Raw genomic sequence first — 26,012 nt, 5'->3', positions numbered from 1 at the left:
GCTTGGGGGGAAATATAGCTTCATTTCATTATATTCTCAGATAATTACATATGTTTGTTTGACAGCCAGATTCACTCTGCCAAGCACTGATAAACAAATACAAGCCTAGCAAGAGTAATTAGCTAAATTAAAGCAGAGGGGAGTAAATAAGTAATGTTTTCTTTCTCCTGTCAGCTACTATTTTTTCTCCTGCTGTCACCATTCTGGGAGATCACAAATTCCTTCTTGATTGGACTCCCTGAAAAGAAAATGTTTCAAAATGCTACACTGGATAATGATTGGTAAGTAATGCTAATAAGATATATTCATTTATTTATTATAAGGTAATTTCAGTTCAGCAATTGCGCTTTCTCCTGACTTACATTTTCCCAAGGGAATTATTATTTCTTCTTCTTCTTCTTCTTCTTCTTCTTCTTCTTCTTCTTCTTCTTCTTCTTCTTCCATATTCCGGTGTCCCCTACTTTTTGCACCTGCATTTCTTTTGTTTTCACATCTGCTTTCCTGTATTTCTAGATCTTTTGCTGTTTCTAATCTGAATGTTATCCCATGTGCTGGAATCTGTGTGAACAAAGCAGAATGTATTTGAATTTCAGACACATGATATAAAGAAGTGGTTTATGAAGATCTCATCAATTTTCATGGATGAGATAGGATCAAACAATACCAGAAGACATACATTCGCTCAAGCATATTATAAGGAGTGCAATAAAAGGAACAGGTGATCCTTTAAAATGAGAAAGGATGATCTCTCTACTTCTTTCTCTAGTTTCTACCATTTGGTTGTTCTATCTGCTGTTTGGATTAGGGAAATTGCTTCTGTCTGAAAAAAGCTGGTTTGGGGTTGAAACCTCCAATGTGACTGAGTTATAACTATTTATATTTGTGGGTTACTGACAACTGGTGGAGAACACCCCAAAACTGTATTTTGTTTGTAATAGCTTTTCAACACCTCTTCCCTATTCACACAGATGAGAGTTAAACACGTTATTCTCATCCCCACTGCACACAGATCGTGCACCCATAGGTTAATTATGTGCTGTGTGAAGAAACACTGTCCTGAACCTCCCGCCATTTGGCTTAATAGGATGACTCCAGGTTCTCATATTATGAGAGAGATCAACTTTCTTATCTACTTTCTTGACACCATGCATACTTTTACACACCTCTCTCTTGTCCTCCCTTACTCACCGGTTTTTTAAGCTGAAAGGCCCCAAACATTGTAAACGTCCTTCATAAGGTAGTTGCTCCAGCCTCTTGGTCATGTTCGTTGCCCTTTTCTGTATCTTTTCCAGCTCTACAATATCTTTTTTTAGGTGCAATAACTAGAACTCAGTTCACAGTATTCCAACTGTGGCCACACTATACATTTCTATAAGGGTGTTATGATATTGGCAGTTTTATTTCTGATTCCTATTCCAACCATCCCCAACACAGAATTTTCCTTTTTCACAGGAGACACACATTCTGTCAATATTTTCATCGCGTTATCCACCAGAACCCCAAGATTTCTTTCTTGGTCAGTCTCTACCAGTTCAAACCTCGTTAGTGTATACGTGAAGTTAAGACTTTAGCCCCAATGTACATCACTTTACTCTTGGTTACATTGAACCACATTTGCCATTTTAATGCCTCTCCCCCCAATCTGGAGAGATTCCTTTGCAGTCCTTCACATACCCTTTTTGTTTTAACAATCCTAAATAATTTGGTGTCTTGGCCACCTCACTGATCACCCCTAACTCCAGATTATTTATGAGCAAGTTAAAAAGCACTGGGGCCAGCAGATCCTGGGGAACCCACTGTTTACATGTCCTCCTTTGTAAGAGCCTTTTTAAAACCTCCTTTCTGCTTTCTGTTCTTTAACTAGTTACCGATCCATAAGAGGACCTCTCCTCGTATTTCATGACTGCTAAGTTTCAGGAGGGACTTTATCAAAAGCCTTTGGAAGTTCAAGTAATTGTTATCCAATTAACAAAGGATTTGCAAACTTCAATTATATTTTTTGGAAAAAGCCACAGAACACCATTTATTTATTTATTTATTTATTTATTTATTTATTTTCACATTTCTATACTGCCCAATAGCTGACACACTGGTATTTGCAAGAAACACCAATGTAACGCTAGTGAAGATTCAGTAGCTGGGTTTGCCAAATGAAATGTATACAAGAGCATCCCAATAGGAACAACATTTTTAGACTGGGGCAGTGTTTCCATGACAACAGAAGGGTAAAACAAGTGGCGGAATACCAGATTTTTCATGGAATCAGCATGGCTTCCTGCAGGGCTCCACAAAGGAGTGCACCGCACCGTTATAAGCGATTGACAGAAACATACTTCCTGGTGGGGTGGGTGGGGATTGGAAGTGAGTGTCATCAGACTGGCAAGGGCTGCTCAACCAATAAGAGAGGCTCCCCACTCCAGGCTCTACTCCCCTTTCTCCTGCCCCCTGAAGCTCTGGTTAGGCGATGATGCAAAGGATTGAAGCTGGCATTAATTACTCCCGAAAAGCCTTGAACCAAACAGCAGAGACACACAGCTTCGGAAATAGCGCTTCACAGCCATTAGGGAGTTCCTATGCCTTTCACCCGATGAAGAGATGATGTACCCTGGGTCTACTTAGTGTTTTTGGCGTAATGGCAATCTCAGTAAATTCAGGAACAAGCCTCATTGACCACAACAGGAGTTACTGCTGAGTAGACTTCCCCAACCTATACCCGATTCTGCCCATTTCCCCCCCCTTCCCTCTAAAAACCGGGCTTCCGCATTTGCAGGCACCCCTGAATAAATGTACTATCACGTGATAGCGCAAATATGTGACAGTGCAATTTCATGAAAAAGCCTCATTGACCACAATGGAAGTTAGCAGAAGCCCCTGAACTAATGCGCAATTGTGCTATAGCACTTTCACACGATAGCGGAAATGTGTGATAGTGTTATTTTGAGATATACAGTGAAAGCAAGATACCGACATATGGGGTATGTTCATTCCTGGAGAAATGCACAACAGTGTTATAATAAGATAGTGAGGAGCGGGTAGAATTGTGCTGGAGACTGGGGCTTTTTTTTGCTATCACGTGATAGTGATGCTTTCTAAATGCACAGCTGAGGATTCTGCGGTAACTACCTCTGGAACTGCAATCTGGCTGGAACTTATAGATGTAAGTTCTTATAGATGTAAGCCCTTCTCCGTGAGCCCCTGCCAAAGGAAGTGAGGCGGGTGGCTACTAGGAGGAGGGCTTTTTCTGTTGTGGCACCCCGGCTCTGGAATGAGCTCCCTAGTGAGGTTCGCCTGGCGCCTACATTGTACTCTTTTCGGCGCCAGGTGAAGACCTTTTTATTTTCCCAGGCATTTTAGCTTTCTAAATTTTTATCTTTGCTGTTTTAAATCTGTATTTTAAACTCCTGTACTGCTGCTAGGTTTTATTGTGGTTGTATTGTTATATTGTGGTTTTAATGTTCTATATATTTTAAATTGTTTTATTGTGTGTTGTTTGGTTTTAGTTTTTGTGAACTGCCCAGAGAGCTTCGGCTATTGGGCGGTATAGAAATGAAATAAATAAATAAATGTACACGCCACCCCATGGCACTTTTAGTAGTGTAGTAGCCCCTGACAGAGTAATGACTTTAAAAGTACAGTTCACAGTCCACGGGTGGCTGCTGCTGGTGAATGTGGAGTGCTTACTTTGGCTCGCAATGTCATGCTAAAGCACTGTTTCGGTTTAATCCTTTACTTAAAAAGAAAAGAAAAAAAAGAACTCTAGACCCCAGCCAGGAAATGGCAGACACTTCAGGGAAACACAGACAGGGAAAACACTGGGAAAACACTCCTTGCCTGGGGTCACGGTGAAAGGCACACCTCTGGGCAGGGCTAACAATACATACTGGTGTAAATGCAGAGGGTTGGTGTACACCACAACAGAAGTGCAGACAAGCCAAATTAAGAAAAAGAATCAGACTATAAGCAGTCTCAGGAAAACTGGTTTTTCTGCAGTAAGCTACAGTGTGGCTGCTGGATGGCCACAACATCATGTATCCTTAACGACCTCCACATGCTGCCAGTTCGGAGTAAATTGCTTGTGGAAACAGGCCCCAGAGCCTCTCCCATGCTTTGTGACCATTACCGCCATTGTTACCATTTCCTTAATGGGTAAAGTATGGTATTGTTTCTCAATGGCCTCTATAATGCCATAGAAATCTCATGTAATTGTGCAATTCCACTATACCACAGTGCCACCTAGTGGTTGTATAGGAGAACACAGAGAAAGGCAGAGAAGGAAAAACTCCAGGGGGAAAAAAAAACTCGTAAAGGAGCCAATCTTAAACCCGCAAACAATCCAAAAGCAGAAGTCTCAGTAAAGTGGCGGGTTAAAAGCTTCATGTAGACAAGCCCTAAGTCTTAGAGGATGCACCATTCAGGAAGCTAGACAAGAACTTCATTTTTCTCTTTAACAAGAACAGAACAGTAAGAAGAAACTCCCGTCTCTTCCCAGATACAACCCCTTGTGATTAAACTATGTAGTGCCACTATGCACACAGCTCCCCTTGCCCCTGGTTTTATTTAAAAAATCAACAATTAAATACTGTTGAAACATTTAGTAGTTCACTCATCTCTGAAGGTTTCCGGTGTAGTGAAATGTGGCATTTTTTCTTTATTTTGTTAGGAATTTATGGGTATAACACTTGATTTCTGACACTGTTTTCTGGAAGGTTAAAAGCAGTGGGGGCTACTTTTTTGAAGTTGAGAGTCACATTCCCTCAGCAGAAAGTGGTGGTGGGTGCATATTGGTAGTGGGGCGGAGGCTCTGGACCTGGTTACCTGCCTGCCAACTTTTCTCTTTCTCCTGCAGGCTGAGAGGGAGGCTGAGGACAGCATGTAGCCTGTGGGTGGTGGTTGCCCGCCTCTGCCTTAGAGGATACATCAGTCAGGAAGCCAGGCAAGAACTTGATTGCCTCTCTCCAACAAAAACAAAACAAAAAACTCCCGACTCCACCAAAATACAACTTCAGTCCAGCACCACCAAGTGACTAAACTCTATAATGATACTATCCACACTGAGGAAGGTTCTATGTGAGGTCACTCCTTCTTATGCTAGGTGTGTGTGTGTGTGTGTGTGTGTGTTTTAACTTGTCAAGAGTTTCCTTACTTGAGGGAAATATTTAAAAAAAGATACCTTCCATCTTCAGTCTGAAGTACCGCAATCCACTCTATGACCTCCGAACTCTTCCACCTCTGTTTTTGCACGTGTAGGCAGAGGAAGCTGCCTTTTACCACATCAGGCTGTTGGTTCATCTAGCCCAGTCTATTAGCTCCTGGCAAACTAAGGGCTACTTCACATGTATGCATGTCACTTATTACTTACAGCGGATGACTCAAGATCTGAATTTGTGAATCTGCAGAAGATCCCGGGTTCAGTCCCAGATGTCCTGGCAGTGGCTCTCTAGAAATCCAGGCAGAGGTATTTTCCAGCCCTTTCTGGAGACACTAGCGATTGAACCTGGGACCGTTTGCATGCAGTGCAGGTGGTCTACCACCGAGCTATGGCTCTTCTCCTTAAACCTGTCAAGTGGGTTCACAGATTCAGCTGCTGAGTCATCCACGATTAAGTTTGCATCATGCAGAGCAGGGGTCCCCAACCTTTTTACACTCATGGGCGCATTTGGGAATTTCAGAAACTGCTGTGGGCACCACAACAAAATGCCTAACCAGCGGATCACTGCTTTGGTGTCTACCTATCATGTCTATTGATCTCAGACTGCATCATCATATTCAGCAAAAACTTCTGTGTTTATCGGACACTGCAACGTCTCTTTAATAAGGGATTGTCTATTGCTGGCAGTGCAACACAGCTAATGCTCCTTTGAAACATATGTTTTGGCAATGTCCAGTAGTTACTTCTTTGGGGGAGGAGGGTATTACACAGATCAATTTTGTACTGGGATAGTCTTTAATATTCACTGATGTACAAACTCTTTTAAATAATTTACTTGCATCATTGAAATTAACAAATGGCCAGCATAAATGGATTCTCTGTGCCCTTTTGACAGCTGAAAGACTGATAAAAATACAACATTGGAAGGACTGACACTCACCTCCTATACTGCAATGGACTGAGGACCTTACAACGCTTTCAACAGTTGAACAGGTGGCATATAGACGCCACCTTTAAATGGATACTAATTTCTATATTTGGTTTGCTTTTGTTGAAGCCTATGGATAATTGCTAGAAATTATATGTATTCGTTGCTATAGATATATACAAATCCATGTATGTATATTAAAAAAAAACAATAATAATAATAATAATAATACATTTTGTGGGTACCTGCAGGTGCCACATTGGGGACCATTATGCTGGGGACCCCTGATGCATAGTGTTATAGGTTACGGATGGGCAAAAGATAGATCTGAATCTGCTGGTAGATCTCTGAATGATTTGCAATAGATCTGCAAGGATTTCTGAGGAGGCAACAAAACAACTCCCCCCCCACCACACACACACTTGCCCTAAATTATACTGCTGAAAGGAAGAAAGCTTAAGGTAACCAGGACTGGGGTTTTGTGTGAAAGGACTATGAGCTTACTGTTACTCACTTGTTACTCAGAACAAATTCCTGGGCACAGAATTCTTTAATTCTAAGTGTAAGTCTTTTGTACCAGACTCCAGTTGGTGGATCTCAGGGTTCTACTAATAAACAGAGCACATCTCACAAGTCTGAGGTCTGCCCACCCCCTGTTACAAGCTTTACATTTTAGGAACAAGATGACATTAGTATCATTAGTGGACAAGGCACTTGCAGTCTCAAGCTGGAAATAAGAAGAGTCTTTTATGATTGCAGAGAGTTGCGTTCTTCTCATAGCCAGATTACCCATAGGGCTAAGGGGGCTGCAACCCCTCGGCCATCATCCCAGGGGCCCCACTAGATAGCCCACATTCCCGGTTTTCAGGTAGTAATAATAAAAAGGGGTGCGTCTCTAACCCTTGTAGAACCTGAGATATGAGTTAAAACACTCAGGCACATTCCAATCGTTTGATGTGAGAAGTGGATAATGGCTTTGTCAAATCGTTTTGTGAGAAATGAGTGGGCTGCCACCTTTCAGTGTGTTTAGCCAATGAGTGAAGTTGCCGCAGTGATCAACATTTGACCATAGAAATAAGTACAGAGTCTTCACATGTCTACAAAAGGGACCTTATGGTTCATTTTGAACCCCTCCCCTGGGGGGGGGGGTCTGCCCTCAAGGAATAGTGATTACTGCCCATAAAAAACAATCGGGAAAGCCAGAATTTTAGTGTAGCTGTGAATGGGGAGTTGCATATCCAGTCCCAAACAATGGGTAGCAGAAATAATTAGAGTTCATATTATTTCTAGCTCAGGTCTTATTTCATGCCAAACCGCCCCCCCCCTTTAATTTCTTTTTTCTGCATTTGTAACGTTGTAGTCTTTGAGCCTTACTACACGAGGTATTTATTGTACTGGTTGTTTATGTTCTCTTTAGATGATGTCGTGATTCTCCAATTTCACTTCTGTTTTTTCAGAGCACTTTCCCATTTTTAAAAAAGAATGGGTAAAATGGGGTATTATTTCTCAAAATGCTGTTTCTCCTTGCGTATTTGAGCTATTCCACTATAGCAAAGCTCCACTTAGAGGTCATGTAGTGGAAAAGCAAGAAAGGAAAATCCGAGGTCTTTGTGTAGACCTCGGATCTCAATTCTGCGAGGAAACTGAAATTAACAGCCTCTTGTAGAAAAGCTCTCAAAGGCGCCACAAGACTTTTTCTTTTTTTTGCTGTTAATAAAGTTTATTTCAATTGATGTCCATGCAGAAGATGGAGGCATACAGATGGGGCATATGAGAAGCAGGAGGATGTTCTTCAGATTTTGACTGTTCAATATGAGCTATAAGAGTTGGTGTCAATCTTCAGGCTTCCTCCCCAGAGTCTCTGTAAATTTCCAAGTGGGGTACTGGATACATCTTGTGTTTACTGCACATGCATATAAATAAGTGCACACAGTAATGTAATGCACAGGTGGCCATTTTACATGCTAAAGAGGTTTATTATGAACATAGTGTAAGACAATTATGTTTTTCTAGTACAGAATGATTTACTTTATTTTATTATATTCATGTTTTGCCTTTCCTCCAGGAATGAAAGATCTCCCATTTTTTACCCTCACAATGATCCTGTGAAGTAGATTAGGCTGAGAGATAGTGACTGGCCTTGATTATCCAATGAGAAATGGGAGGCATTTGCTGGTCCTCCTCAGGCAGCAAAATGTCCTGGGCCAGCACTGGCTGTGTATGTGTGTGTCCTGTTTGGCTGCTGTGTCTGAATGAGGCAGTGAGTCTCTTCCTTGAGTGGTGTGTGTGTGAGAGAGAGAGAGAGAGAGAGAGAGAGAGAGATGGATGGATGGAGAGAGAGAAGGCACTTGGATATGTGTTTCTGTTTTTTGTGTCTGTGTGCTGTATGCTGTAAAAGGCGAAGCTTGTGTCTGTAGCTGAGTTCTCTTCCATGGAAGAAATATTAGTCTTTAGGTTCCTGGAACGCATGAAAGATGGTTTCCACTAAAATATGTAGTGAAAAATGTTTTTGCGTTATTATTGTACATGGCTACTCTGTGTGTGTATTGGTGGCAGAGTAGGTGGCTCACTACAGACGGCTAGCCCTGGGGCCCATCAGGGCCTTGATCTGGCCTTGGCTCGTCTCTTGAGGTATTAGCTTCAGGCCAACACTGCATATTTATCTCTTTGCTTCTGGGACAAATTGGGTATGCTCGCTAAAGAATTTCTCTTGGCTCTCATCCCCCCCGCCCTCCGCTGCCGCTCCCTGGCACCTCCTCCTGCAGTGTTCTAACTGCTACAGTTGAATTCCAAACGTAGGGAATCCAAATTTGGACACTGGTCTTCTGCTATAAACTGCTTTCAGACCGAGGGGATTGAGAGAATCCCTGTGGAATCATGGAAACCTGACCTTCAGATTAGGGTCATAGATTTCTCACATTAAAGAGCAGCATTTCTCACACAAGGTTTTGAAATCACAAATGGAATTAGAAGATAAAGAAATTGCTTCCTTTTTTGGCCACGTAAGGCTCATGTAAGGCCACTGTAGGAAAACGTGAGTAATCCCGTTGATATGTTGTATTTCTGTAGTGTACACTAATCTCTATATCAGTTAATTAGATGGAGACCACTGTGGCAGTCTCAAAGATTAAGGGATTATTTGTTTATTTGAAGCACATTTACCTTGCTCATCAGCCAAAAAGGCTCCCCAAAGTGGCTTATTATCAATAAAGAAAACAAGACAGTCCCTGTCCTCAGGCGTACAGTCTAAAAGACACAATCTAAAAAACATAACACAAAAGGGGGTGAAGGGGGATTGGGAAGGAAGGGGGGTGGAACTCAGACACCAATTCCTACAGTTACAAAGTTCTTATAATAGCCACCCAGAATCGAAGAGGAGTGAGTGAAAGAAGAGGAGTGAAAAGTTACTAGTCTCTCAGCTGAGTAGATGGAGGGGCCCTGCGTCCTGTCTCTCCCTCTGATGGAATGGCTGTTTTCAGGTGATAGTTAAGGAGGAACCTGATGGAGATACAAAGAAGGTAATATACTTTATGTTATTGGATAAAGTTATGCTGGTGCAGAGAACCCACTAGACTGCAAGTTGCTGGAGAGCAGCTTGCATAAATAAAAAGGCTTTACATCACTGACTGGGTCTGCACAACACGACACTCCGTCATGGGTAAATAGCCACCATGGGTTATCATGTTGTCTAAACCCAGACCACTTTCCCCAGGGTGGCTTACTTTCTGACAAGCAGCCATCCTGACAACCCATGGCTTGTTGTAGGGGTTGTACAACTCACGATGGGTTGGAGTGTTGTCCAAACCCAGGACAGCCATTTCATTGTGAGCTCTGGTGAGCAGCAACCCCTCCTGCTGCTCTTGGCAATTACGCCCGCTCCTACTGCCTCAAGCCCCCCTTGCCAGCAACTGCCCCTCCAACGATGCCAAACGGCACTTTGAAGGGGCTGTCACTTGTTTGCCAACTCTTTTTAATTTTTTTTGCCCCAGAAACTTGTACAAATGAATTATTATTATTATTATTATTAGGCCCCAGAAAATTGTGCAACTGTGTTTGTAATTTTTATTATTTTTTTGGTCCGTCTTTCACAAGCGTGCACTTATGGCTGTCTGGTATGTGTACCCTTGCCTTGTCAATGTCCTTGTATGTTTCAGCTGTCAAAGTGAGCAAGGAAACATACAAGGAAACTGACAAGGTGAGACTGCATATTGGCTAATTTGTGCACCATTGACAGGGACTGGGAGAATTAGGTGTGCCAAAAACGGGGGGGTGGGGGACAATATATCCCCCCCTCCTGGCTCAGTGATCCTCTGGGTTTTAAATATTGAACTGACACTTGTCAGTGTCCTTCTTCCATTCAGCACTTCCCCGAGTCTCCAGCAAGTCCAAAAAGGGAGATGTTGGCTCCCCCACTTTTCATGGCTCCCTTTTACAGTAACCGCAGCAGTAACTGCTCCGACTGGGAGCCACAAAAAGCAGGGAAGCCAAGATCTCCCCTTTCTCAAGAATCTGGAGACTACATCTCCATGCTAGGTACTGCTGCATGTGCTACATTCCTGTCTGCCACGTACTCTAGAAAGGCACAAATGTGATGCCATGGAAGAAGAGCTGTATTCCACTAGTCTCTGTTGCTGCAAACCTGTAGTGGGGATAATCTCAGTTATACTGTCCCTTCCATAGGTGTACCTTTGTGTCACTGCAGGCAATGTGAATGAACCCTGGGGGAACACAAGATCTTGATGATGTTTCACTCCTCTTTTTCCATTCTCCTGCTCCATCCACTTTTCCCCCTTGCACTTATGGTTTCCCACCAGTATAAGGGTTCTGCTCTCCCACTGGTGTAAAAGTGTCACTGCACTGGTACAGATTCACTACACTGCTGCACTGTTGTGGTCCATAGGCAAATGGAAGTAGCGGTGGTGATGAGCAACTCCATCTCTGTCCAGTGGCCCTAAGCTGGGAATTGAATCACTCTGCTAGTATTTCTGTTCTTCTTAGCATACCGGATACATATCTGGAGTTATTTCCATGCACTGATTTCATGGAAGAGGGGTTTCAATGGAAGATGTATCATACTTTTGCCAGTTTTCTTCTGCCCTGGCTCCCAGCTCCAAATCAGTTGGCTGCCGGGAGATCACGTTAACAGAGACACATGTGTTCTTAAAGTACACTTTATAGGAGTGTCTGAAGCGCTGTATCAGAATCAGTCCTACAGTTCTCCATGTAAGACATTTTTCATCACTTTTCTTTTTACCTTCTGTGTACACCATGTGTGAACTGTAAAGGCCATATCTCAGTGGCAGAGTACACGCTTTGCAAGCTCAAGGTCCCAGATTCAATTCCCGATGTCTCCAGATAGGGCTGGAAAACTTTCTGCCTGAAACCCTAGAGAGCTGTAGCCAGTCACTGTTGACAATACTGAGCTAGATGGATCGACGGTCTGACTTGGTATGAGGCAGCTTCCTACGTTTCTAGTTTGAATCTTTCTTTTTCCAACTTTTAACCTACCCTCATTGTTTAAACATTGTGTACTTCATATTCCCAATGGATAAGTCACATGCACTTCCACCGCTGCTGCCTCTTCCAGGAATATGCTATTTGGGTGTTTTTCATGAAGCCAAAATAAAGAAGTGAACTTTTTAACATTTTAAGTGCAAGTAACATATCTTTGTCTTGGTCGGCTCCACCATCCTTTAATCGGCTTTCCCCATTTGCAATCCCCCCCTCTGTTTCCTCTGATCTGTACCATGGCTTTGCCATTTCACCTGTGGTAGACCCAGTTGCAGGGTGCGCAGCAACCCAAGAGGGCATGGATGAAAGCAAGGGCTGGGGTCTGAATGATGCAGCAGGACTTCTTTAGCATATTTGTCGGCCTTAGGGCTTTTCTACAAGAAGTTTTTAACCTGCATCTTTACTGAGGCTTCTGCTTCTGGATTCTTTGCAGGATTAAGTTCAACTCCTTTACACGTTCTGCCCCCATCCCCGGGTTTTCTTTCTCTGCCTTTTTATATGTTCCATTATACAACCACTAGGCGGTGCTATGGTATAGCAGAATTGCACAATCCTACATGAGATTTCTATGGTGTTATATAGGCCATTCAGAAAAAATACCACACTTTCCCCATTAAGGAGAAAAGAAGTGATAGTGATCGCAAAGCATGGGGGAGGCCCTGGAGGATGACGCTGTTGTGTAAAGGACCCGCAAACTACTGTGAGTGAGCAATCACAAGCACCAAATAAAAGCCTCATGTAGAAAAGCTCTTAGTAAGGGGTGAGTGGGTGCCATTGGGGCTCTGCTTCAGGCAGCAGAATGTCTTGGGCTGCACCACTTGATTCATTTTGTTTTCATTCTCTCAATCTACATTCACTATACCATTCATTATCTTATACATCTCATTCAGCTAAAAATAAAATATTGTGAAGGCTGTTAGCTCTCTCTTCAAACAGTGCCCCAGACTTAGTTAAATTGGCCCCTTATCCATAAGGACTTTCTCCTGCCTGACCATTAGGGCAGGGCTGCAGAATGTCAGGCCCCAGGGCAACTCTGGCCCTCCCACTGGCCAAATCTGCCCCTCCAAGTCTTTATCTATGGGAATACATTTACACAACTGATGAAGGCAGTCCTGAAAAAGGGAAGGTGAGAGCAGGTCAGTGACCTACATATCTGTCTTTGGAGATGGGGGGGGTGACCCTCTAGAGCAGGGCTGAGGAACCTCAGGACCAGGATCCAGATCCAGTCCTCTGAGGTTCCCCAGATGACAATGCCCCACCCCCTTTCCCACGATCACTTATCATTTGGTGGTTTCCCAGCTTTTGTGCAGTTTTTCCCCATTCTAAAAGTTTGAAATGCCTCTCCTATGGCTTAGTTACCGGCAGTAAGGGCTTTAAGCTACAATATGCTAGGGTGGTTTTTTGTGGGGGGAGTATTTTGGCCCCACCCCTTTTGTCTTCAGCCCTGCCCACCACTGGAATGTGACCTTCAAGAGTTTCTCCAAAATTGAAATTGGCCCTCGGACTCAAAGAGGTTCTGCACCCCTGCATTAGAGACTCTCTATACCAGTCACAGAGATCTTTTTCTTGCTAGATGGGCATTTCCAAACTTTCTTAGCTATAATACCAATACTGAGCAATACTAATTATGGAATTATTTTCTATTTTTACAGGGAAGGGAGAACTACTGTGCACACCAGACGTGTCCTGATGGCAGAGACAAGCTCCTTGTCCATCCACATTGCCAATGTATCAAAGATAAACGAGACACAAGCACAGAATAGGACTGAAAGAGCTGATGACATCATCCAAATCTTGGCCTATGTTATTATGCCTGTCACCATTCTGGGCCTAGTCAGCAATGGAGCCATTTTCTGGTTTCTCTGTTGTAGAATCAAAAGGACTACATACTCTGTGTACATACTGAACCTAGCCATTGCTGATTTCATTGTACTGTTCTGTTACATCTTATTCTTTGTTTTCAGTTTAACTAAATCAGGAACACTAGCTTTTGACATATACCTGTATACTGCAGTAGATATCTTGGCTCTTCTTGGCTACACCACCAGTTTTTTCCTGTTGACAGCCATTAGTGTTGAGAGATGTCTGGGTGCTTTTTTCCCACTCTGGTACCATTTTAATCGTCCAAAACATCTCTCGGGCCTGTCATGTGCTCTTCAATGGGTTCTCTCCTGTTTGGTGACTGGAGTGGAATATTTCACCTGCTGTTCATCATTTTTCTCAGAATCTGACAGATTTGTTGAAAAGATATTCCTTACTACCATTTCCCTGATTTTTATTCCAATCATGGTCCTTTGCAGTTTGAGCCTGTTTGTCAAAATACGGAGAAATTCACAGCCAAAGTCTCCAGCACGCCTTTACCTCACTATTGTTATCACCGTTGCCCTGTTCCTCATCTTCGCAATGCCCTTCAGATTGATAAGTTTGATAGGATACTGGCATCCATCAATGGACTCCATCTGGACTCTCCTTCAATGTGCTGCCTTCCTTAACTTCATCAACAGCAGTGTGAATCCTTTTGTTTACTTTCTTGTTGGAAGAAAGAAACATCGGGCATCTCGGGAAACACTCAGTATGGTGCTTTATAGATCCTGCAAGGATGAGATAGATGTGGTGGCACAAGGACACATGAGGAAAGAACAGGAGGCCTGAAAGTCTGTCTCAGTAAAAGAAGCTTTCCAGATATCCATGTGATGGAAAGAGGTTTTGTTTGATACAGACGCTTGCTCTAGGAATCTGTTACTTGCCACAGGAAGATTTGCCAGTGCTCTTGCAGACTTCCTTACCTATTGCTACCAAGCTGTTTCTCATTCAGATTCCCCCACCCCGTTTGTTCCATTTACCATAATATATGAGGGCTAAACTAAATGTTCTGTCTAGCACACATGGTGAGGCCACGAGTGCTATTTTTATTTACTTTTGTGTAAGTGCGCACGGGCCTGATTTGGATGGGGACCATGCACACTTACATGGAGGAAAAGAAAACTAGCACATATGGCTCCACCATGCATGGTAGACAGAAAGTTTTGTTTGGCTCTAACTTTGCTTTTTTTCCAAGGCAATCGGACAATGACTGTTTACCCTGGATAATCTCCAAGAGGCTGGACCTCGGTTCCATCCCCACAAAGGCATCCAGTGGTCTTCCCCAACCTGGTGCCCTCCAAATGTTTTGGACGATGACGCCCGGCATTCTAGACCATCGGGCATGCTAGCTGGGGCCAGTAGAGGCTGGTGGCTCCAATCTCATTAGGGCAGTGCAGCCGCTCTGGGTTTCAGTCAGAACCAGTCAGAAATCTAAAGGAGGTATCCAAGGTAAAAGCAGAGCGGATTCACTGCCCCACTGAAATCAGAGCCACCAGCCTCCACTGGTTGGGGCTGATGGGAGTTGAAGTCCAAAACATCTGGCAGGCTTCAGCTTGGGGAAGGCTGGCATACAGGCTAGCAGCCCTTGACCTTTGTGAAATCAAATATTTATTACAAGTTCAACATCACCCTTCAGGTATCCTGTTTTCTTTCCTGGACAGCCTGGCTTGGACCTTTATTGTGAATTTGCCTCCTGGTTCCATCTGTAGTCCCTTCCAACCTGCGTGGATTTATTTCTGAGCGACCGTCAGGTTCAGGCAGCTGAAGTATTTCTGTGGGATCATAGCATGGAGGCTAGGTCTATCAGTGACTGGTAGTCATGATGGCTATATGTTGCCTCTGAATACCAGCTGTTAGGGAACACGAGCAAGAGGAAGCTATTGCACTTGTGTCCTGCTTCTGGGCTTCCCATAGGCCACTCAGGGGACAGAACACTGAAGTATATGGCCCTTCGGCATGATCCAGCACAGCTCTTCTTATGTTCTTATAACATCCATTGCCCCACATCTCCTTTCTGTACGTGTATCTACAATTCCTTCATTGCACATGGTCTTCCTAAGTAGCCACTTCATAGAGTTTTTAAAAATACATATTCTTAGGTATATTCAGCATTCTTTTGCTTCTGACAAGTTGTTAACGATTATTTTTTTCTCCCTTTTTCTTTTAGTAAAATGTTGGGTGGCATGTTAAGAAAGATGTCAGAAACATTACCCTCAGTCTGAAAATGGGTTGGATCCAGAGAAGATTGAGCAGGCCTCCGGTGCTAGAGTGGCCACTTTTACAAAGGGCTGCCAGAGGACTGTCCTCTCTTTGAAGGCGTCCTCTGTGTGAAGGGCGGTCCTGTCCAATTCTGGTTTGAACAGGGCGGTAGGAATTGTTGCCCATCAACAGCACCTGGACAGCAGGCTAAACAGGCAAGCACACAGGTCACCTGGTCACAGTCTTCCACTCTGTGGTGAGATGTACTGTATTTCTATTTCTAAATTTACTTCTATACATATAAATTAACGTATGAAAATTTTATGAAAATCATTAACTTCTTTTGTCCAATTTTTTGGTGATGTGTTTCCCTTTTTTTGGCTATTCATAATTGGCCACCCTAAATGGGGCTTTCTAGTCTCCTTCTTACACCCCACTTCAGCCCCCTGCCCTGCCCCGAGGGTTCATGGATCTCCTGGAAGGGCATCAGATGGGCACAGCAGGCTACAGTAGGATGGAGAAATGGGAGGAATTTGGCAGGGCCGCCTTTCGCAAGGGGAAGTGCTCTTCCGCTCACACAAGACACCTCTGGATGCAACTCATTGTTGTAGTGGTTACCTGAGCTATTTGAAACAATGCTTTTCTAATGTATGGCTTCTAAAATATTAAGATATCTCTCAAGTTACCTGTATTGGAACAGTAGTGTGTGTGTGTGTGTGTGTGTGTGTGTTTAAAAAGTCTGCATATGGGTTTTTTTCTGATAAAAGAAGACCCAGAAGTGTTATAGAATCATTGCAGAACTCTGATGCCAGTGTGATCTTGGGCAGAGACTAAAAGTAGGGATGGTGCAGGTGCTTGATCAGGTCTAGGAGTCCCCCCCACCCCTGCCTGCTGCCACGAGCCTGTAACATGAGTGTATCGGCCATTCACAGTGCCATTTTGCATAACAGCAAACGTGTGCATATTTGCGGGCACCATTTTTTCGCAAAATGACAGCTGCAGAGATTGCCAGATGGGCCTGGGGGGAGTGCGGGTGGCTCGGAGAGCGGGGGTGTGTGTTGGGCATGGGTCTGGGGGTGTCTGAACGGGGACAGAGGCTTGCCAGGCACCTGCAGAACCCAGATGGGGGGTGCCCATCCAACCCTAACTACAAGTTGCCAGAACCCTCCCATAGAACCTGTAACATAGCTTAATATGAGAAGACAACACCTCCGTGCACCTGGGCTTTTCATGCATTCTGGAACCCCAGTTGTACAGGGTTCCAGAACATGTAGAAAGTCTACCCGTGTAGAGGCTGCTATCAGGGGCAGGGCTGATGAGCCACACCATTTCTAGGGCAGGGCCTGCGTCCCCTTCTATGCATGATGCCCTTTCACATAATCTTTATGTGAAGAGGGCTTCTTTGTAGCAGGCCCGGGGGCCAAATCCGGCCTTCCAAGGGTCCCAATCTGGCCTTCCGGTGTTCCCCACAAGGCCAGGCCCCCTGCCCCTGCCCCCCTTTCCTGCAAACACTAATAGTTTGGTGGCTCCCAGGCTTTTGTGTATTTTTCTCCATTCTGCAAGGTTGAAATGCCTCTCCTTAGGTTTAGTTACTGGCTGTAAGGGCTTTAACTTAAAAAATGCTGGCATTCTGAGGTTTTGGCCCTGTCCCCTTTTGCCACCCACCACTGGAATGGGGCCCCTGAGAGCTTCTCTGAAATGGCCTTTGGCCCTTGGGTGGAAAGAGGTTCTGCACCTCTGATCTGTAGGATCAGGGGGGTCAGTTTCAGTGAGACCCATCAGCACACGCACGACACGTAAGAGAAAGAGCTTCTACAAATAATTCTGGATGTGCTTGATTTGTTCACCATTAGAGAACAAACTCAGTAATTGCGGAATCCAGTTATATTATCAAGCAGCCTGCTCCACCAGCGCTTCTGAATCAGCGGAAGCCAAAAGCTAAGCTAGAAAGAGCAGCCTGTTGGCAGGTTCTCTGTTAAAACTCTTAAGGGTTCAGTTTTTAAAACAATGACAACAACCACAGCAAGAGCAACAGGCTGCAAACTGGGAGAATGAGCATTAAAATGGCAAGTGCAGTTATTAAAATATGTATAATAGAAACCAATCTTATCTGAAATATGTTATGCATGTGAATGTATTTACAGCTATCTGAAAAATCTGTAGACGAATTGTGCCTTATTAAGCCAATACTGAATAAAGGGTTCCCAACCCACAAAATATCTTCTGTTTCTGTCTTCCCTCCTTCGCTCTTACCTAATTGGCCAGTTCAGATAAGACAGTATAGCTAGGGGCAGACTTCATATCCCATGCCACTGTCACTCAGGAGATGGCTCATGCCTTAAGTCCGCTTCCCTCCAAGCTTCCATAGAGTGGAATGCTTCCATTTTATTTATTTATGAAATGTCTTACCCGCTTTTCATTATAAATTAACCCCAAAGCAATAAAACATAGTAAAATAATACATCAACAAAACAAAAACATAATCAAAATTAAACCAGGGAGAACAGTAACAACTAAATAACAATGCTCACAGTGCAAAGGACAAGATGGTACACCACTCCAATGGCATGTACAGAAGCTGACCAGACTGGCAACTGAATCTTACTTCAGCACTGGAGTCCTCTTTTTTCGTAGTGCCTATCCACTTTTCTGGTGATGTGCAAGGGGCCCCATATTGCTGCTATTCTCTGCCCCCTCCCCAGCATCTGCCACCTGAGGTGTCTGTACCACTCTACCAATGGTAGGGCCAGCCCTGATTTCTAGTAGATGTTAACCTTACCTCAAATAGAAGTGGCATTTGAGGTAACATATCTTGAATAGCTCCCAACTCATAGAGTTGAGGTAGAAGAGAAAAGATATTCTTTTAAATATCTGAGGTGAGACCATTGGGGCCATTACAAACAGCAACTTTAATTTGGTCCAGAAACAAAGTGGCGACCAATTAAGTTCATATAAAATCAGTGTAAAATGATCTTTGGATCTTCATAGCTACCATCCCACAAAATTCAGGCTGCCATGTTCTGAACCAAGTGAAATTTCCAAACTGTCTTAAAGGTCAGTCCCATGCAGAGTGCATTCTAGTAGTCAAGTCAAAAGCTTACCAGAGCATGCAAGGCAGTGGCCATCTCCTTTATCTCCAGAATGGGGCACACCTGATATACCAGCCAAATTTGGTAGAAAACCATACCCACCCAAGGCAGATGCCTGTGAACCCAGCAGTAACATTGGGTTCACGGTACCCCCCCCCCATTGTGAACCTGCTCCCCACATAGAAGTATGATCCAATCCTGGACAGATATATTACTCCAATCTGGTTTCATGAGGGTCCCTTCCATCAGCATTGCTATTTTGTCTGGATTGAGCCTCAGTCTATTCACCCTCATCTAGTCCATTATTGATTTTGGGCACTTATTCACAGAGAAGGCAGCCACACCTAGTATGGAAGGAAAAGAGAAACGCAGCTTTTTGTCACCAGCATATTGACAGTAGGATGAACCAAATCCCCAGATGACCTCACCCATAAAATGGGATTCATATAGACTTTAAGAACACAGGGGACAAGATATAACTCTGCAGAACCATGATGTAAGAAATTTGGGCAGTGAAGAATAGTGCTGTTCTGGAAGCCGCCTACCAGGTAGGAGCAGGATAACGTCATTCAGTCATTCATTAATTCATTCCTTTATAGTACAAACAGGTTTTTGCCATGGTACATCAACAGTTGACCACTGCTTCCTTTTGAACCATTTGGTAAGAAAACGCACTCCTCTGTCATATCATTCTCTCTACGCCAGCTTTGTACATTTTGGGGCGGCTTTTGACTCCATATCTTGCAATAAATTGCCTTTGGCATAAACTGGCTCTTTTGAAGATGGACCATAGGTTGTTAAGGATAATTCAGGGTTGTATGACAATTCATGTCAGAGTTACTACAAGGGGGCAGTTTATCAGAAGCCATGATAGTGAATAAGGGAGCATGACATGAGTGCCTGTTATCACCACTTTTGATTTAATTTTAATGATAGAGTTTCCTCTCTTTCTGGTTTAGAGTTTTTTCCCTCTCAAATTAAATGATAGGAGTATTTCTATTCTATTCTATGCCGATGATGCTGTTCTTCTGTCCTATGCTTGTTGCAAATGCATAGACATCTGAGAGCCTTAAGCCTGTAGCGTACTAGGGAATTTTACAAGTTATTTATTGTAAAACTAAAAAACTGGTGTTTGGGAAGAGAAGGAAGACACGCCATTGGAAATTGGATAATCAGTTGCTGAAGCAAGTTGATTCATATGAAAATTTGGGTGTCATGTTTAAAAACTCTGGATCTTGGATTGCCCATTTGACTGCACTGGCAGCTAATATAACAGTTAATGCTGTTTTTTGTTTCTCGGCCAGACTACGTGGGAAGTTAGGGATGCCCCTGCTTGAGCTATATAAAACCAAATTATTGTCCCAGCTTGTATATAAGGTCCCCATAATCAGAATATGTGTTTTGATGTGAGTTTGAAGTTTATGCAAATGCCTGGTTGGCTATTGAGCAGTAAACTGAAAATATCTATTTATTATTTATTTAAGACATTTTATACCTGCTTTTCATTATAAAATAATCCCCAAGTGGGCTACAAACATAGTAAAATAATGCAGCATTGACATTGTGACCCAACCTCATCCCATGCAGGCAGTCTAGGAGCAAACCATGGCTGATGGCATCAAAAGCTGGACAGACAGCCAAGGAGATCAACAAAGTCACATGCTCCCTGTCCCTCTCCAGGTACAGGCCATCTACCAGACTGATCAAGGTAACCTCCATCCAAGACTCCAATAGGGAGCTAGATTGAAATGAATCCAAAGTAATGACACTGTGAGCTTTACTAACCTGCAGCTAACAGTTTCTGTGAGGTCATGAAAATCTCATATTCTGTTTGTTACATAAGGCATCCATCATCACATTGAGGTGGGTCATCCCTTTGCAGCAACACACCTCCATACAAAGGGCAGAAGAATGATGAAACAGGGTAGAAAAGAAAACTGGAGAGTGATCACGGTAGTATTTTGTTTTTGTTTTTATCTTGCAGCTGCTCTGATCAATTCTTAAAAATAAATCCAGATTTTTATTAGTCACACCATCATGTGTCTGCTAAAAAGACATGCTAATAGACTTGTTAAGGACCATGGTGTTAGGCAGTTCACTGGTGCAGCTATGGGAGGCTGGTGTTGGAGGGACGAGGGCTATGAAGGAAAAGAGAAAACATCCTATTTCCATCTGCAACTTTTCTCTGAAATCCTCTCATCAGAATTATGGTTGACACATTGATCTCCCAGTCTTCTTTGCATTTGTTTCAGGTTCACTGGCGACGAGAGATAAACAATACCTTAGGAAGCACAGCTCTAGTATGACCCACATGTCCTGACACCACTAGTCTTACCAGCCAGATATGGGTGAGCCCCTCGACCCAGGCATCTAGCATTCCACAATAGCTAGGAACTTTGTCCAGACAAATCACTGAGATGGGACCAGTTGGGGCCAGGTTACCTGAAGGATCGCCTCCTCCCATATGTGCCTGCCCGGACCTTAAGATCATCGTCAGCGGCCCTTCTCCGTGAGCCCCTGCCAAAGGAAGTGAGGCGGGTGGCTACTAGGAGGAGGGCTTTTTCTGCTGTGGCACCCCAGCTCTGGAATGAGCTCCCTAGTGAGGTTCTCCTGGCACCAACATTGTATTCCTTTCGGCGCCAGGTGAAGACCTTTTTATTTTCCCAGGCATTTTAGCATTTTAGCTTTCTAAATTTTTAGCTTTTCTGTTTTAAATGTGTATTTTAAACTCCTGCACTGCTGCTAGGTTGTATTGTGGTTGTATTGTTATATTGTGGTTTTAATGTTCTATATATTTTAAATTGTTTTATTGTGTGTTGTTTGGTTTTAATTTTTGTGAACCGCCCAGAGAGGTTCGGCTATTGGGCAGTATAGAATTGAAATAAATAAATAAATACATACATACATAAATACATAAAAATAAATTACTTCAATCCAGTGGTCTTGGCCCTACCCACATTACTTCTAAATGCCTTTTATCTCAGGCCTGGCTGACTGTGCCACAGAAATGATTTCTAGGCTTATCATACGAGAAGAGGAGAATGGTTGCTTATTTTTCATTGGTTATTAAGCGAAGAGCAACAGATAAATAGGCTCCTGTTCCCAAAACACAAATTTTTGTTGTTCAGTCGTTAAGTCGTGTCCGACTCTTCGTGACCCCATGAACCATAGCATGCCAGGCCTTCCTGTCGTCTGCTCTCTCCCAGAGCGTGCTCAAGTTAATAAAATACAAATTAGTGTAAGATTAATAGAAGATGGAAGCAGAGAGGTAGCGGAAGCCAAGATACTAGGCCCTTAGAAAGAATTCAGCCAACTGCCAAATTCTGTCGTTGTCGTCGTCATCATCATCTAATTATTAAACTTTCTTAAACACCTTTCTAAAAAAAAAAGACTCAAGGTGACTTACAACAAAATTCAAACATACAAAAATTTAAAATAATTTAAAACAGCTATAATAATAATAATAATAATAATAATAATAATAATAATATCTGCTGCACAAATAGAAGGCTCAATAGGATCTGAGGATGGCATGGGAAGTATGTTTTGGGTACCTGGTGGAAAAATATGGCATACCAGCCAAAAAGACAGGCATCACATCTTCCATGTAAAGTCATCAAGGGATTGTGATGGAAGACATGGATTGATTCTGAGATGCCTTCAGATAGGAACACTGAAAACATATTCCATTAAATCTCAGGAAATACAGTGGCTTGAATTTTGAGTTCCCATGAGTGGACTTCTGCTCACAGGACGCTATCGCAAGTAGATGATTTTTGACCAATTTTCCCTCCTCTCTGCAGCCTCTTGTGACTCCTGAAAATCTGTACTGGAAGGTTGGGGGACCCTCTGGAACATTCAGGGGATGACATGGGGCCTGCAGTGGGGAGGGGAAATCCCTATATATACCTGCCTGAGGAATTAGATCTGTTGGAGGCATCCTCCTCCGAGTCCCACCAGTGTGAGACATACAATATGGAAGAACATGAGAGAGGACCTTCTCTGCTGTGGCAACCCAGTTGTGGAATGCTCTCCCCTTGGAGGCCCAATTGATGCAGACATTGGTTTCGTTTCAATGCCAAGTTAAAGCATGGCTTTTCACCAAAGCCTTTGAGGTCTAATTGAATTCCCTAAAGTTGCACACTGTTTTAACTGTTTTATTGTTTCAGATTTTCTAATTGATATTAGCTTGTTCAATGGTTTAATATGTTTTTAGCTATTTAAATTATACATCGTTTTATACTGTTTAAATTGATTTTATCTGTATACCACCCTGAGATCGTAATGATACAGAGCAGGAGATAGATAGATAGGTAGATAGGTAGGTAGGTAGGTAGGTAGATAGATAGATAGATAGATAGATAGATAGATAAAATCATCTTTCCCCCATCCACCAGTGAGAGCCTCCACTGGACTGGAATCATTTCCACAAACCGAAGTAGCCTTCCATGCATGGAAGGGACACCTAGGATCCAATCCATGATCACATTTAGATATCCCAGGGATTGTTTCATGTTGTCTTACAATATCTTATTCATAAGAATCTGAAGGCATTAGAATTCCAAATTCTGTACATGCTGGTAAAGTTGTCCAATCCATTTCTGAGGTAACGAAGACTGTATTTTTTAATCACTTGAATTAGTTACAGATAGCAAGATGCCAGAACTTGGTCAAAACTGGGCTAGTGTGGAATCTGTTATCTTAGGTCATCTTCTGATTCCCTCTACCAAACGGTTACCGAATGAAGTTAGGCAGGTGGCTACAAAAAGGAGGGCCTTCTCAGTTGTGGCACCATTTATGAAAAGCCCTCCTCAAGGAGGCTCACCTAGTACTCAAAATGTTTATCTTTTTGGTGACGTTTTTCTTCTCCCAGGAATGTTATATTGTTATTATTGTGATTTTATTTTCTGAGGCCTTTTAAATTTGTATTGTATTCAGTGTTGTTTTTTAACCTGTTTTATTGTATGAGCTGCTCTGAGAACCTTTTGTAATAGGGTGGCACATAGATACCATAAATAAAATAATAGATATCTTAGGGCGCAATCCTATGCATGTTTAGACAGAGAAAAGGCCTACAACTCCCAGCATTTCAGAATGCTGGAAGTTGTAGGCCCTTTCTGTCTAAACATGCATAGGATTACGCCCTTAACCTAATATAATTATGCCCATTTCACTGTTTTTTTTACATGTGGCTACATTTGGTATCAAATATTCCCATGAAGTAGAGCTGTATAGGCAAAATATGCTGCTATTATGGCTATTTACCATTCAGCTTCTATAGCCGTCTATGAATGAAATCATCCACTTCACAATAAGAATTTCTACCTGCGATTAGCTACCTTATCCTTTGAATAGGGGCATCTGGAGGAAATTGTTTTCTAGGGGATATCTGAATGAGTACATGCTAGGGTTTACTTTAGAAACCTTGAACAGCCATACCAGGTATTTTAGGCTCCAACATTTTCTGTGCCCTCTAGTGAAGGCACCCAATCCTGTACTGAACAGCCAGCCAAGCAGAGCTGGCCCAACCATTAGGCAGAATGAGGCAAACACTTCAGGTGATAGAAGCTGGGGGACGGGGGCTGCAGCAGCAGCCTCCATACTGTTTCTCCTGAGTCCCCTGGCTGTTCCCCTCTCTTAGAGGGTAGAGCTGTGTATGCAACATAGCCTGTCCTGGGCTCCCTAAACTTGCCTGTTGCCTTAGGTGCAGGTGGAAGATGCTGTTCCATTGCCAGTGCTGAACTAAGATTCAACGGCCCATCCAGTCAGCTTTGTATATGGACCGGGTAGGGGGGGTGCCATTTTGTCCTTTGCCTTGGGCAGCTAAATGGCTTGGGCCAGCCTTGCAGCCAAGAGAGGAGGGTGAATTCCAAATTAGCCTTTCCCAGCCAAAACTGGTGGCCGAGAAATATTATCACACAAACGTCCAGTCCCTGCCTGCCAGGTGAACCCCTTGAAAGTTTCTGACCCCTATTCCAACATCGCAGCATCTTCATAATGGCAAACTGTGTTTGATTTTGGCAGATTGAGAAGAACTACTGAAGGCATTGACAGCCTCAAGATGGCAGAGGCATATTCCCTGTCTTTCCACACCATTGGGTCAATCAAAAACACTGAGACACAACTGGAGACTGGATACTACTTGCAAAAAATAATTATGATCATATCTATTCCAATCTGCTCTTTAGGATTACTTGGGAATATAATTGTCTTCTGGCTTCTTTGCTGCAAGATCAAGAAAACTAAGTTCACCGTATATTTCCTGAATATGGCACTTGCTGATCTGACTGTACTCTGCTACTATGTTACAGTTTTTGTTTTATTTTTAAAAGCGGTTCCGATCAGCCTTTTCTATTTGCACATCATGGAGCTGGCACATGCATTTGGATTTAATGCTAGCACCTACCTGCTAACAGCTATCAGTGCTGAGAGGTACCTCATGGTCTTTTCCCCTGTCTGGTATCAACTCCACCGGCCAAAGTATCTCTCAGAAATTATGTGTGCCATTTTGTGGGCCTTGTCCTGCCTGATGTCACTGGTGTTATATTTTGCCTGCTATGTACAATTTGATGCAACACTCAGTGAAGGTAATCACAGTTGTGAGCCTTCAAAATTGTTCCGAGTGATTGTGAACCTCCTCGTTTTTCTTCCCATTATGATCTTTTCCACACTGATCCTCTTCATCAGAATGTCAAGAACATTGCAAGAAACCCCTCCTGCAAAGCTGGACATCACGATTGTAGCCACTGTTCTTCTGTTTCTTCTTTTTGCTGCTTCAGTGAGGATTATTGAGATCATAGCACGCTGGGTTCCACAAGTACACATACCAGTTGTCTTTCTGATTTTTCATTTTCTTGATGCTATCGACAGCTCTGGGACCCCTTTTATATATTTCTTTGTTGGTTATTCGAAGACAAAGATGGCCAGCAACGAGGCCATCAAAGCATTTTTGGAGAGAGCTTTGTTGGATGAAGGAAATGTGGGAGAGCATATAATGTGGGCCCCAGGAACAAAATGAAAAGCACTATTCATAGAGGGATATTGTAAAGAATTATTCCCACAGGACCATTGGCTAGTATATCCAACTCCAGAATAAATGTATTACAGATACTTTGTTAATGTTCATTATGTCTAAAACACCCACCTAGGGCCCTCTACCAGGGGTGGGCAAATCTCCAGATGTTTTGGACTTCAACTCCCAGAAGCCCCTGCCAGCATGGTCAGAAATGCTGGGAGCTGGAGGTCAAAGCATCTGGGGAGTGACTTCTGCCCA

The 26,012-nt window shown here is 43.1% G+C and overlaps 2 protein-coding genes across 2 annotated transcripts; both read left to right on the top strand.

The window, feature by feature from the left end:
- The first annotated feature begins 9,859 nt into the window (after window positions 1-9,859).
- LOC146359710 (proto-oncogene Mas-like) lies at window positions 9,860-14,240 on the top strand. The gene is made up of 2 exons (XM_084818542.1): window positions 9,860-9,911; window positions 13,186-14,240. The coding sequence occupies exons 1-2, from the start codon at window positions 9,860-9,862 to the stop codon at window positions 14,238-14,240; spliced, it is 1,107 nt and encodes a 368-aa protein (XP_084674668.1).
- A 10,560-nt stretch (window positions 14,241-24,800) lies between these two features.
- LOC146359709 (proto-oncogene Mas-like) lies at window positions 24,801-25,757 on the top strand. Its single transcript, XM_084831983.1, has one exon. It carries the CDS (start codon window positions 24,801-24,803, stop codon window positions 25,755-25,757), a length of 957 nt encoding a protein of 318 aa, XP_084688109.1.
- The last annotated feature ends 255 nt before the right edge of the window (window positions 25,758-26,012 follow it).

Source organism: Heloderma suspectum, chromosome 1 (assembly GCF_057233095.1).
Source record: "Heloderma suspectum isolate Gila_16-S chromosome 1, 16-S_ref, whole genome shotgun sequence".
Taxonomy (NCBI): domain Eukaryota; kingdom Metazoa; phylum Chordata; class Lepidosauria; order Squamata; family Helodermatidae; genus Heloderma; species Heloderma suspectum.
Note: the sequence above shows the minus strand (reverse complement) of the source record. Positions and strands in the feature narration are given on the sequence as shown.

Coding starts and splice junctions, on each gene's coding strand:
- LOC146359710 (XM_084818542.1), top strand. CDS start 9,860: ATGGGTTGGAGTGTTGTCCAAACCCAGGACAGCCATTTCATTGTGAGC. Junction 9,912..13,185: donor CCATTTCATTGTGAGCTCTG/GTGAGCAGCAAC, acceptor AAACTTTCTTAG/CTATAATACCAATACTGAGC.
- LOC146359709 (XM_084831983.1), top strand. CDS start 24,801: ATGGCAGAGGCATATTCCCTGTCTTTCCACACCATTGGGTCAATCAAA.